The sequence below is a fragment of the Ranitomeya variabilis genome, chromosome 1 (assembly GCF_051348905.1).
Source record: "Ranitomeya variabilis isolate aRanVar5 chromosome 1, aRanVar5.hap1, whole genome shotgun sequence".
Taxonomy (NCBI): Eukaryota; Metazoa; Chordata; class Amphibia; order Anura; family Dendrobatidae; genus Ranitomeya; species Ranitomeya variabilis.
In genome coordinates, this window is record NC_135232.1 from 214,770,552 (window position 1) to 214,784,188 (window position 13,637).

The 13,637-nt window shown below is 41.1% G+C and overlaps 1 protein-coding gene across 4 annotated transcripts in view; it reads right to left on the reverse strand.

Moving 5' to 3' along the window:
- The window catches only part of RPH3A (rabphilin 3A), a 450,823-nt gene that overhangs the window by 76,867 nt on the left and 360,319 nt on the right, over nt 1–13,637 (reverse strand). For all 4 annotated transcript variants that reach the window (XM_077292456.1, XM_077292446.1, XM_077292453.1 and 1 more), the window contains 4 exons: nt 12,665–12,742; nt 9,856–9,921; nt 7,648–7,878; nt 2,058–2,137 (listed from right to left, as the gene is read on the reverse strand). In XM_077292456.1, coding sequence (XP_077148571.1) covers nt 2,058–2,137; nt 7,648–7,878; nt 9,856–9,921; nt 12,665–12,742 — 455 coding nt within the window. The remainder of the gene's footprint in view (nt 1–2,057; nt 2,138–7,647; nt 7,879–9,855; nt 9,922–12,664; nt 12,743–13,637) is intronic.

Below are 13,637 nucleotides of genomic sequence, written 5' to 3' on the forward strand. Positions count from 1 at the left end.
CAGCCCATGTAGTATATTGCACAGCCCTCGTAGCATATTGCACAGCCCACGCAGTATATTGCACAGCCCTCGTAGTATATTGCACAGCCCACGCAGTATATTGCACAGCCCACATAGTACATTGCACAGGCCACGTAGTATATTGCCCAGCCCACGTAGTATATTGCACAGCCCATGTAGTATATTGCACAGCCCTCATAGTATATTGCACAGCCCACGTAGTATATTGCACAGCCCACGTAGTATATTGCACAGCCCACGTAGTATATTGCACAGCCCACGTAGTACACTGCACAGGCCATGTAGTATATTGCAAAGCCCACGTAGTATGTTGCACAGCCCAAGTAGTATATTGCACAGCCCACGTATTATATTGCACAGCCCGGGCAGTATATTGCACAGCCCACGTAGTACATTGCCCAGCCCATGTAGTATATTGCACAGCCCATGTAGTATATTGCACAGCCCACGCAGTATATAGCACAGCCCATGCAGTACATAGCACAGCCCACATAGTATATTGCACAGCCATGTAGTATATTGCATAGCCCACATAGTATATTGCACAGCCACGTAATATATTGCCCAGCCCACGTAGTATATTGCACAGCCATGCAGTATATAGCACAGCCCACATAGTATATTGCACAGCTCGCTCAGTATATAGCAATGTGGGCATCATATCCCTGTTAAAAAAAAAAATAAAATAAAAAATAGTTATATACTCACCTTCCGTTGGCCTCCGGATGCAGGTGAAGCCGTTACCGACGCTCCTGGCGTGCTCCGGTCCCAAGAGTGCATTGCAATCTCGCGAGATGATGATGTAGCAGTCTCGCGAGACCGCTACGTCATCATCTCGCAAGATCGCAATGCATGGAGCGGTCACCGGAGCATCGCGAGGAGCGGGAAAGGCCTGTTCCTGATCCGAGGGGCCGACGGACAGTGAGTATATAACGATTTTTTATTTTTTTAATTATTTTTAACATTAGATCTTTTTACTATTGATGCCGCATAGGCAGCATCAATAGTAAAAAGTTGGTCACACAGGGTTAATAGCAGCAGTAACGGAGTGCGTTACACTGCGGCATAGCGCTGTCCGTTACTGCTGGCATTAACCTTGTGTGAGCGCTGAGTGGAGGGGAGTATGGAGCGGGCACTGACTGCGGGGAGTAAGGAGCGGCCATTTTGCCACCGGACTGTGCCCGTCGCTGATTGGTCATGGCTGTTTTGCCGCGACCAATCAGCGACTTGGGATTTCCGTGACAGAAGGACAGACAGGAACACGGAAGTGACCCTTAGACAATTATATAGTAGATATCTTGATTTATTTAATCATGGATTTATAGGGCAAATTAGTCCCTTTATGGACTAAGTCAACCTGGATTCAGGTGACACAATCGGTTAATTGTTTCCTAAGAAGGTAGATAAAAGTTATAATAATGTCAGGAGAGTTTTCAGATTTTAACATATTTAATATCTAAAATGAATTAGTGAATGCAGCATAGTTGGTTTATACGCTAATATGTTATCCACAGGTTACACTGGCCAAATATACCATCTGGCATGTCCAAAAAATGTGAACTTTTTTTTATTTTTAAGAACAAAAAATAGAAACTTTCTAGTGACTCTACTCCACATAATTCACAACACCAATAACCATAAATATGATTTTTTTTGGCCTAGTATAGAGGGTTCAACATCATTAGTGTCCATATACTTACAGGGTTAGTCCGGTGCTACTTCATTTCGCATTGGGATGTGACTGATATCAGTACAAATTTGGCAAGAATCATGCACCTTTCCTGAATAGACACCGGCCAATTGATACTGCTGACTTGAAAGGTGAATAGTAAAAGTGACATAACGTCTATAGATACATAGATAGTTATCTAACACTTATGCTATTCATTAAAATTGGATAGGTGCGTGATACCTGCCAATTGGCAAGGATCTCCTTAAGTGCAGCATGTGTTGATATCAATGATGTCGCTTAACTCATGACATTGAAGTGAGCAGCACAAAAATAACCCCTTAACTTTCGTTCTCTAAGTACTTACCTTAGCTTTTATGATGGTACACTGAAGAGAGTTATTGGCTTGGTCATATAAAAGACTGAACTCCAAAGCTCCCAATGTAGCTATACAAATGACAAGGAAAATGACTTGTTATTTTGTGCATTTTAAATCACACATGTAATATATATATTATATATACACCCACACACTTCCAGGCCTAGACCAAATGGAAGACTTACAAGACTACTTATCTCCCTCGATCTGGGGCTCCATGCAAGATCTCACCCCATGGGGTCAAAATGATCATAAGAACGGTGAGCAAAAACAGGGAGACCTGTTGAATGACCTGCATAGAGCTGGGGCCACAGTAGCAAAGCCTACCATCAGTAACACACTACGCCACCAGGGACTCAGATCCTGCAGTGCTAGACGTGTCCCCCTGCTTAAGCCAGTACATGTCTGGGCCCATCTGAAGTTTGCTAGAGAGCATTTGGATTTTCCAGAAGAGTAATGGAAGAATGTTATATGGCCTGATGAAACCAAAGTAGAACTGTTTGGTAGAAACAAAACTGAGTTGCATCCAACAATGTGTGCCAACCTTGTGAAGACTTACAGGAAATGTTTGACCTCGGTCATTGCCAACAAAGTATATATATATATAACAAAATATTGAGATGAACTTTTGTTAATGACCAAATACTTATTTTCCACCAAAATTTGCAAAATAAATCTTGCCAAATCAGACAAGGTGATTTTCTGGATTTGTTTTACTCATTTTAACTCTCATAGTTGTGATCTACCTATGATGTCAATTACATGCCTCTCTCATCTTTTTAAGTGGGAGAACTTGCAATAGCTTGCACAACTGGTGGCTGACTAAATACTTTTTTCCACACTGCATATATATACACACACACACACACACACACACACAGTGGGGAAAATAAGTATTTGATACACTGCCGATCTTGCAAGTTTTCCCACCTACAAAGAATGGAGAGTTCTTTAATTTTTATCGTAGGTACACTTCAACTGTGAGAGACAAAATCTAAAAAAAAACCAAACAAATCCACAACGTATGATTTTTAAATAATGAAATTGAAATTTATTGCATGCAATAAGTATATGATAAACTACCAACTAGCAAGAATTCTGGCTCTCACAGACCTGTTAGTTTTTCTTCAAAAGCTTTCCTACTCTGCACTTGAGTCGCACATCTGGGCAGTGTGGTACTCGGTACCGGGTCTTTAAAGGGAAATTGGTAATAATGTCTATTTGTGACGCCACCTGTGGTTCTCGGTCAGTGGGAAAGACGCTGCTTAAAGGGGTCCTCTGGGGTGATTTTGTTGCAGCAAGATGGTTATGCTTGCCACAGGTGAAGCCAGGTCCCCAGGGCTCCCTAAGTATATGGCAAGGAGGGGGTATGCCGGCAAATAAGTGGAGAACACAGTTGTTAAGTCTTTACCTGGTTTACTGGTAGGAGCAGTCCACAGTCCAGGATACCAGGCACGGGTACAGAAGGAGTCCAGGCAGCCTGGAAACAAGTAGTAATCTCCCTTGGCAGGTCAGGTTGGGAGCCTTCCTCTATGCTTTGGGTTTCTGGTACCTTGCTACCTGTGGTTTTCTGGCAAAGTACTCCTTTAGGAGCTGTTCTCTTGGGGTCTTTTACTCTGTGACTCCAGGCTCTAACTGCTGCTTTATCTCAGGTATGGTATGGGCAATTTACATATAGTCCTATTCCCTCCGGCTCTGCTGTGGACCTTACAGATATCCACAACCTTGGGCTTCTGGTGCCCAGTTTCTGTGCTCTGGCTCACAGGAGGCTCAATTGCAGCCACCCCCTGAGCTCTTAATCACTCCTCTCCCTTCACTATCTGCTACAGACTGAACTAACTCCTGCTCCAGACGAGGATGGAAATCAGGGAGGTTCCAATAAAACAGGGTTCTGAGCTCCCCCTTCTGGCCTTGAGTTAGAATATGTTGTGTTTAGGATTTACCTGCCAAAGGGATCCCACTTGTCTCCAGGCATGGCGCTACCCTCCCTGAGAGGAAGGCAGCATCACTCTGGTACCCGAACTCCTGGGGTGCCACACACTCATTACCTGTATTAATTGCACCTGTTTTAACTCATTACCTCTATAAAAGATACCTGTCCACACACAATCAATCACACTCCAGTCTCTTCATCATGGCTAAGACCAAAGAGCTGTCTAAGGATACCAAGGACAAAATTGTAGACCTGCACAAAGCTGGCATGTGCTACAGGACAATAGACAAGCAGCTTGGTTAGAAGGCAACTGTTGCCACAATTATTAGAGAATGGAAGGAACACAAGATGACCATCAATCTTCCTCGCTCTGGGGCTCCATGCAAAATCTCGCCTCATGGAGTAAGGATTATTCTGAGAAAGGTCAGAAATCAGCAAAGAACTACACAGGAGAACCTGGTCAATATCCTGAAGAGAGCTGGAACCATGGTCTCAAACATTACCGTTCGTAACACACTATGTCATTATGTATTACAATCCTGCATAGCACTAAGGTCCTGCCAGCACATGTCCAAGCCCGTTTGAAGTTCACTAATGACCATCTGGATGATCTAGAGGAGGCATTGGAGAAGGTCATGTGGTCAGATGAGACCAAAATAGAACTTTTTGGTACCAACTCCACTCGCCGTATACAACCCCAAGAAAAGCCCCAACCGTGAAGGAAGAATGGTCGAAGAAACATCCTACTTTTGGGGTGTTTTTCTGCAAAGGTGACAGGACAATTGCACAATATTAAAGAGAAGATGAATGGGGTCATGTATCTCGAGATTTTGGCCAACAACCTCCTTCTCTCCAAACTCCAAAGAGCATTGAAGATGCTCTGCTTTTCTATTGTATCAATTACTTATTTCATGAAATAAAATGTAAATAAAATTATGTAAAAATCAAAATTTTGTCTCTCACAGTTGAAATATATATATATATATATATATATATATATATATATATATATATATATATATATATATATATATATATATATATATATATATATATACATACATATATACAGTTAGGTCCATATATATTTGGACAGAGACAACATTTTTCCAGTTTTGGTTATAGACATTACCACAATGAATTTTAGACAAAACAATTCAGATGCAGTTGAAGTTCAGACTTTTAGCTTTCATTTGAGGGTACCCACATTAAAATTGGATGAAGGGTTTAGGAGTTTCAGCTCCTTAACATGTGCCACCCTGTTTTTAAAGGGACCAAAAGTTATTGGACAGATTCAATAATTTTACATAAAATGCTCATTTTTAGTACTTGGTTGAAAACCCTTTGTTGGCAATGACTGCCTGAAGTCTTGAACTCATGGACATCACCAGACGCTGTGTCTCCTCCTTTATGATGCTCTGCCAGGCCTTCACTGTGGTGGTTTTCAGTTGCTGTTTGTTTGTGGGCCTTTCTGTCTGAAGTTTAGTCTTTAACAAGTGAAATGCATGCTCAATTGGGTTGAGATCAGGTGACTGATTTGGCCATTCCAGAATATTCCACTTCTTTGCTTTAATAAACTCCTGGGCTGCTTTGGCTTTATGTTGGGTCATTGTCCATCTGTAGTATGAAACGACGACCAATCAGTTTGGCTGCATTTGGCTGGATCTGAGCACACAGTATGTCTCTGAATACCTCAGAATTCATTCGGCTGCTTCTGTCCTGTATCACATCATCAATAAACACTAGTGACCCAGTGCCACTGGCAGCCATGCATGCCCAAGCCATCATACTGCCTCCGACGTGTTTTACAGATGATGTGGTGTGCTTTGGATCTTGAGCTGCACCACGCCTTCGCCATACTTTTCTCTTTCCATCATTCTGGTAGAGGTTGATCTTGGTTTCATCTGTCCAAAGAATGTTCTTCCAGAACTGTGCTGGCTTTTTTAGATGTTTTTTAGCAAAGTCCTGTCTAGTTTTTTTTATTCTTGATGCTTATGAGTGGCTTGCACCCTGCAGTGAACCCTCTGTATTTACTTTCATGCAGTCTTCTCTTTATGGTAGATTTGGATATTGATACACCTACCTCCTGGAGAGAGTTGTTAACTTGCTTGGCTGTTGTGAAGGGGTTTCTCTTCACCATGGAGATTATTCTGCGATCATCCACCACTGTTGTCTTCTGTGGGCGCCCAGGTCTTTTTGCATTGATGAGTTCACCATCTTTCTCAGGATGTACCAAACTGTAGATTTTGCCACTCCTAATATTGTAGCAATTTCTCGGATGGGTTTTTTCTGTTTTCGCAGCTTAAGGATGGCTTGTTTCACCTGCATGGAGAGCTCCTTTGACCGCATGTTTACTTCATAACAAAACCTTCCAAATGCAAGCACCACACCTCAAATCAACTCCAGGCCTTTAATCTGCTTAATTTAGAATGGCATAACGAAGGGATTGCCCACACCTGTCCATGAAATAGCCTTGGAGTCAATTGTCCAATTACTTATGGTCCCTTTAAAAACAGGGTGGCACATGTTAAGGAGCTGGAATTCCTAAACCCTTCATCCAATTTTAATGTGGATACCCTCAAATGAAAGCTGAAAGTCTGAGCTTCAACTACATCTGAATTGTTTTGTTTAAAATTCATTGTGGTAATGTCTATAACCAAAACTAGAAAAATTTTGTCTCTGTCCAAATATATATGGACCTAACTGTATATATATATATATATATATATATATATATATATATATATATATATATATATATATATATATATATATCTCAGAGAGAGAGGCAGATGGGATTTGGGATTTGCATAAGTTTACACATATGGAAACGGCTTTCAGAAATCTGCTTTTCTTTTATTTCTCAAATGCTACAGAGCTCTTTGTGAATGGAATGAGTGGAAAATGAGCCAAATTCTTTCTGGCCCATTAACAAACAGTTTGTCATCTTCAGCACCTGTTCTCAGGAAGAAGAAGAAAATCAGTGAAACATCTGATTCTTAAAGTAACTCTAGAAAACACTAAGCATGGTATTTCCCTACAAAACACGGATTATGCTGCTCCAGCTATTGTAAAATGTTTGTTTAGCATATGGATTTTCTGCTTTGCTTTTATTACATGGAATGGAAACAGCAGATCATTAGAACTCATTGTTCATCTCTCCAGCAATTTGTTGATCTTTCCATAATGACACTAATTAAATGGAAATAGCACCCCCCAAAAAATGTGAAGAAATTCTAACAATATTGTACATTTATACTGTATATTTCTACAATTATATGTCAAGGAAAAAAAATACTAAAAAAAATAGAACAGAATTTAGTTTAAGATTTCGGTGTCATAACAAACTGGGCCACATAAATAAATTTTTTTTTGCCAGGGCACAGGGTATGAAGTAATACGTGTGGCTTGACAAAAGAGCAGTACTCCATGGAATATATACTGTACTTTATAATATTATGATCATTTTTTTCTAAACATAACACATTGATTATCGGTAATGCCCGTCTTCTCTATAGAACCTCAGAGTGGTTAAACTTTTTAGCTGTTATTAATATGAATCTCTTTGATTAGTATGGTCCATATGTATTTACTTTCATTGTTATTCTTGATCTTCAATATCTCAAACCCTTCCTCAGAACTCACTTGCTTCATCAGAATCATAGCTGTTAGCTTCCTCCTCTTCTTCATCCTGTGGTTGTGTCTGCCGGACAGGAGCCGCTGTGACTGCTGACGGCACAGCAGCAGAATATGATAAAGTTTGACGAAGGGGTCTGTCCTCTCTAACACCTTGTGCTGTGAATCCACTGGGTTTATCTTCCCTAGATGTTGCAGATGGATATGATTGTTCAGGCGGTTGAGAGGCAGTAGGACCACCTATGGAGAGAGTAAAGTGCAGTATATTCATAATCATTATTGTTACCTAGTTGTAAGTCATATGAAAAACTTTAAAAGCACCACTCCAGTGTTTTTTGTATCTTAGCGCTGGAGTGGTGCAACTAATCCAAGTTCCCTGACTCTAGTATTATACTTACCAGCCACCGTCTTCAGTTGTTTCCACCACTCTGGTCCCCTGGTGTCATCTTGTGACCACAACTTTTGCGGTAATGGCCACAAGCTCTCTGGTAAATCTATGAGAGGCTCATTCTGGCTCTCACAGACTTACATTAAGTAGTGACTTCCAGATCACCAAGCAACCCACTTGAGCAATCCGGCAGGTCACAAACCACTGGAAACCGTCACGAGTAGTGATGGGCGAACTCTCCGATGCTCGGGATCGGCGGGTTCACCAGACTTCTTTTGTAAAGTTTGAGTTCGGGGCCAGATATGACACGAACTTGCGTCCAAACCCCGAACTCGGACTTTACATATATGGGATGGGGACGGGGAGCTGTAAAAAAAAAAAAAAGTAGAAAATTAATAATAAATATTATAATTATACTTACCTGTCCAGTGACTCGTCCTCCCATCCCGCTGTCTCCCAACCACATCTGCTTCAAGGGCCACTAATTAACTGCTGGTAGTATTCACTGTACTCGGCAGTCTTTGGCTTTTTCAGGCAGTGTTCTTGTGGTGACGTCACCGCACGAACACTGCCAGAAAAGGCCGAACACTGCCGAGTGCAGATGCTGCCGGGAGATGGCCATGAGCAGTGCCAAAAACAGGTAAATACGGAAGCGGGTAAGTATAAGACTGGAGGCAGGGCACTTAGATTAGTAGCACCACTCCAGCGCTGAAATAAAAAAAATTCTGGAGTACTGCTTTAAGCAATCGAGAGGCTTCTGTAACATCCACCACGTGCTAGCAATAGAATACATTGAAATTAATTATAGAAAAACTCTATTTGAGCGTATTAATGTATTGCGCATTTAAAGAGGAACTTTATTAAAACCGGACACGATGAACTGGACACACCATGTTATAACGGCAACAGAATGGAATAAAATTTTTGGTTTTTTGGAGGGGGGAGTGGTTTTACCTTTGAATTGCAGAGAAATTTGCAATCAAAGTAGTGGCACTTATTGAGTTAACTTTAGTTATGTCCAAGTAGGTGTTAATAGGTACATTTCACTGGGGGTGTACTCCTTCTCTGCATGAGTTGCTATCGGATAACACCCACTTGGCTTAAGAAAAGTTAACTCATTATTATGGCAAATACTTTGATTATTAATGGAGAGGCAAAATTAAAAAAAATATATTTTATTCCGCTCTGCCGCCATTATTGCACCTTGTTTCCAGTTCAACATGTAAAATTTGTTGAAAAATCGTCTTAAAGAGTAACTGTATTTTAAATTTATATTTCAAAATTGAATAATACAAATGAAAATAAGCAACTTTGTAATAGATCTCATCAGAAAAGTCTGCTTCTTTCGCTGCCAGAATTCATCATTCATTAACGAAAGTCTCAATTCTGAGGTAAAATCTGTATTCAGTGAAGACATTACTGAAATAGGAGATAACGGTTGCTATGGATACAATTGCATGTAAATGGAGGAGGGAGGAGCTAGAGACAGCTCCTCCCACTTCCCATCTACATAGAATCTTATGAGCACCAACTGCGCTCTCTCAGTAATGGGAAAGGGTCTTCATTGAATACAGATTTTACCTCAGAATTGAGAATTTCATAATAAATTATGAATTTTGGCAGAAAAAAAAGCAGATTTTTCTGATGAGATCTATTAAAAAGTTGCTTATTTTTAGGTGTTCTAAAATGACGGTTACAGTTTAAGTTTATTGTATATTACATATTTAGCCAATAAATATGGTAACTTTCAGTGCCCTTATTATAATTATACAAAAAGCTAGTTAACATTTCCTATGATGACTGAATGTGCAGAAATAATGAATCAATACCTTGCCCGTCAGGAAATCTGGTGGCTGGAGCTGGCCTTGGTGCTGATCTGCCACTTGCTGGAGGAGCTGTTAATCAAAATATGTAAGCAATTTTAAAGTATGCTTTTTGCCATGTAATCTGAGAGCATATAATGTAGGGACAGAGACCCTGATTCCAGAGAGGTGTCACTTACTGGGCTGCTCGATGCAGTTTTCGTAGAAATTCGGTTCTGCTGTAGATCTAGCAGTGGTCTGAATGCTGAGCTCTCTGTACACTGTACAATGTCAGCAAGCTGCCAATCAGTGGTGGGAGCAGAGTTACAAAGATTAGCTGGACTGGCTTGCACAAGACCTAGTCAACCAGGGATAATCTTCTGCAGATAAAACACTTATTGTATTGAAACTACACCACACAGCCTAATAAGTGACAACCCTGGAATCAGGGTCTCAGGCCCTATATTATGCTTCTTTCAAATTAAATAGCAAAAGTCTGCTGACAAATTCCCTTTAAGATTTGAACTGATGATATTTACATTGCAATTAGCAAGCAAGGATACACATGGAGGAAATATAGTAAAGATATCAAGCAAACCCTTTGCAAATAATCTTTTAGAGCAGGGTCACACATGTTTTGGTTCGAGAGTCATATTTGTCATACTGAAACAATCCCAAGGGCCACACCAAAACTTAAATTTTTACTTTCTGTGACATTTATGATACATCAAAAAGTTATCTATTTATAGAATTGCCTTGTAATGTTTTCATTTCCTGTCCTGTCCAGATGTCACCATATCCCAGAATTCCAAGCGGAGGAAGTAAACCAACCGCCATATTGAGACACCCAAGTGATGGGTGTCTCAATATGGAAACTGCTGCTGGTACCAACCTATTGCACGGTACCACCAGCGGAACACTGTCGCAGCACACACACACACTCTATATGCCGTACACACCTCACACTCTCACACTCCCACAGCCTCTTGCGCGGTACCACCAGTGGAACACAGTCATGACCATGCCGTCGGGATCAGCCGAATGATTCACTGACCGCCGCCATCTTTGTAGAGGAGGAGTGCATAAGCAGTTTTAATGTGACCATTGCTATCTGTCTACACAGAGATGGCGGCGGTCTGATTTACTGCGCCTGTGCAAATTAAGTTCAGGTGCAGAATCATTCGGCTGATCCCGGCGGCAGATTCATGACGTGTCTACAGGCAGAGGAAGCCGGTCACATTAAAGGGGTTTTCCCACAAAAGAAAGATCATTTTAAAAATTGTCTGTGTCTGACAGTGTGCGGAACATACCACATCTCCTGGGCAGGGGAGGAAGCAAAAGACATTACAGCAGGGGATCACAGTGGATTCATTTTGTGAGGTAAAATAATTCACTGACTGTTTTAAAAAAAATATTTTACCTCACAAAATGTATCCACTGCGATCTCCTGCTGTAATGTCAGTATTGTCTTTTGCTCCCCCCCCCCCTGCCCAGGAGCTGTGGTATGCTCTGTACACGGTCAGACACAGACAATTTTTAAAATTAACTTTTGTTCATGGGAAAACCCCTTTAAAAAGCAAATATCAATGCCAACATGGCTCCCCCTAAAAAGTACGCCAATGGCAATGAAAGGAAAGCAGCAAAGGCACAACGTCGAAGACAACAAAGGGCAAATGAGACTCTTGAAGAGCAACAGCATCGCTGGGACAAAAACAATGCATATAAGCGTAGGCGTAAAGCACATGAGTCCCCTGATGCAAAAGTCATTAGATTATCACAGGATGCCATTAGTCAACAACAGTGCTGCATGCCTACCCCCATCATGACATTACCGCCCTCCCGATGCGATAGCATCAGGCCTCCATCTAGTATTACCATAAATGTCTGATAAGCGTAAATTCTACTTACCAACAACTGTAATAGTATGAGTTTTTTGGGGTTTTTTTTAGAAAGGATTTAGAAATAGATTTTGCTCCTAAATCCACATCTAAAACCGCATAAAATACTTCGAATTAGGTGTCCGATCGATTAAAATGGTAAAAAACTCCTATAGAGCACACATTCCTTTTTTTTATTCCATGGCAGCCGCTATTCAGCTGAATCTGCGTGGAAAAAAATTACAAAAAATCTTGGCAATTTTTGTTGTACTATTCGAATAGAGTTTATTCCACCCTCGGATCCTTCAGACGGAACCTGAAAACCCATCTCTTCAGGAAAGTCTACAGCCTGCAATAACCGAGCAGCCGCCTCACCACCGCCAGAGCCGCCGCCGCCTCACCCCTACCTTCTGTCTCTTCCCCACTATCCCATAGAATGTAAGTCCGCAAGGACAGGGTCCTCTCCCCTCTGTACCAGTGTGTCACTGTAAACCTGTTTACTGTAAATGATTTCTATAACTCTGTATGTAACCCCTTTCTCATGTACAGCACCATGGAATTAATGGTGCTATATAAATAAATAATAATAATAATAATAATTCTCACCTGAGTATAATCACACATCTTTACTACTCACATATAATTATCCTGTCGGATAAGCATTTTTGGGGTCTTTATTTTTGGGGTCCATACAGGATGACATTGCAGGCCACATGGGCCCCCCGGTTGTGCGTTCCAATTTTAGAGTGCTTTAACTGATATACTGTAAGTAATCACTCATTAACGCTTCAATATGGGCTATAACTAGAGGGATATTCCAGTTGGAAGCATTGTCCATGCCCAGTAAATATGGTCTTCAGCTCTATGCACTTGACCAGATGAAGCTCATTCATTGACAGACACGTTTTTGTATGATTTCAGTCTGTTATGTGAAGGCAATATATCTGGAGAGTATATACCTTGCTGAGCAGACTGTACACTCTGACTTGCAGGCTGAGCAGGTCTAGCATTTGGGCCCATGTTGGCTCGTCTGGCACCTACGAAAACAAACAGAAAAGTTTTATTGTGGCAGACAAGCACAATTAAACATACCATACATTTCTTGAGCTGTAGTACGCACAAAGCAAATAATATCTTAAGTCAACCACTGATAGATAAAAGCTATTCCTACATGACAGTGCTAATCAAAGGCACAATAAAATAGGGCAGCATTGAATTAATAGTGTATCACCCACAAACGAAAACTTCCATGTGCAAATAAATTTGTTTTTGTTTTGCTTTTGGAACTTAATTTCTTGCTACCAAAATGCTGGTTGCATTGATGGGTGTTATGGTCAACCCTTTAACGTCTTATTTTGACATATACTCAAAATATATCCAAGCTCTCTTTCCATCTTTTTTTTTTCCTGTTCACGTATGGTGTTTGTGGCTCCATATTATGGAGCACCAGGCTTTTGATGTATGAACAGTGACTTACTGTATTACAGAGCACTGCCTTTAAGAAGAACAAATCTATAATAAGTTATGTAACGGAATATACATTTTTTTCATATTTAAAAGGAAAACAAGAAATTTGTTGGTTGACTTTAGTTGAAATCAGAGGTCAGCAGTTACAACAGGGCCCCAAACACTTATATGGATGTAAAGAGTTTGTGAGTCGCCCTGCCAGGGCCGTGGGGTACTCGGTACAGGGTCCTGCGTTTCACAGGGGGATGTCACAGTGGCGACCCGGTCTGTGGCCCTGGGCGCCCATGTAAAAGGGGAAAGGTCTTTAACAGGGAATAAAGTTTATGTTCATGATGCCACCTGTGGTATTCGGTCAGTGGGGACCGACGCTGCTTTAAGGGGTCCACTGGGGTGATGTTATGGCAGCTAGATGGTATAACTTCCCACAGCAGCTACACAGCTCCGTAAACCCTCTTCTGCCTCAGA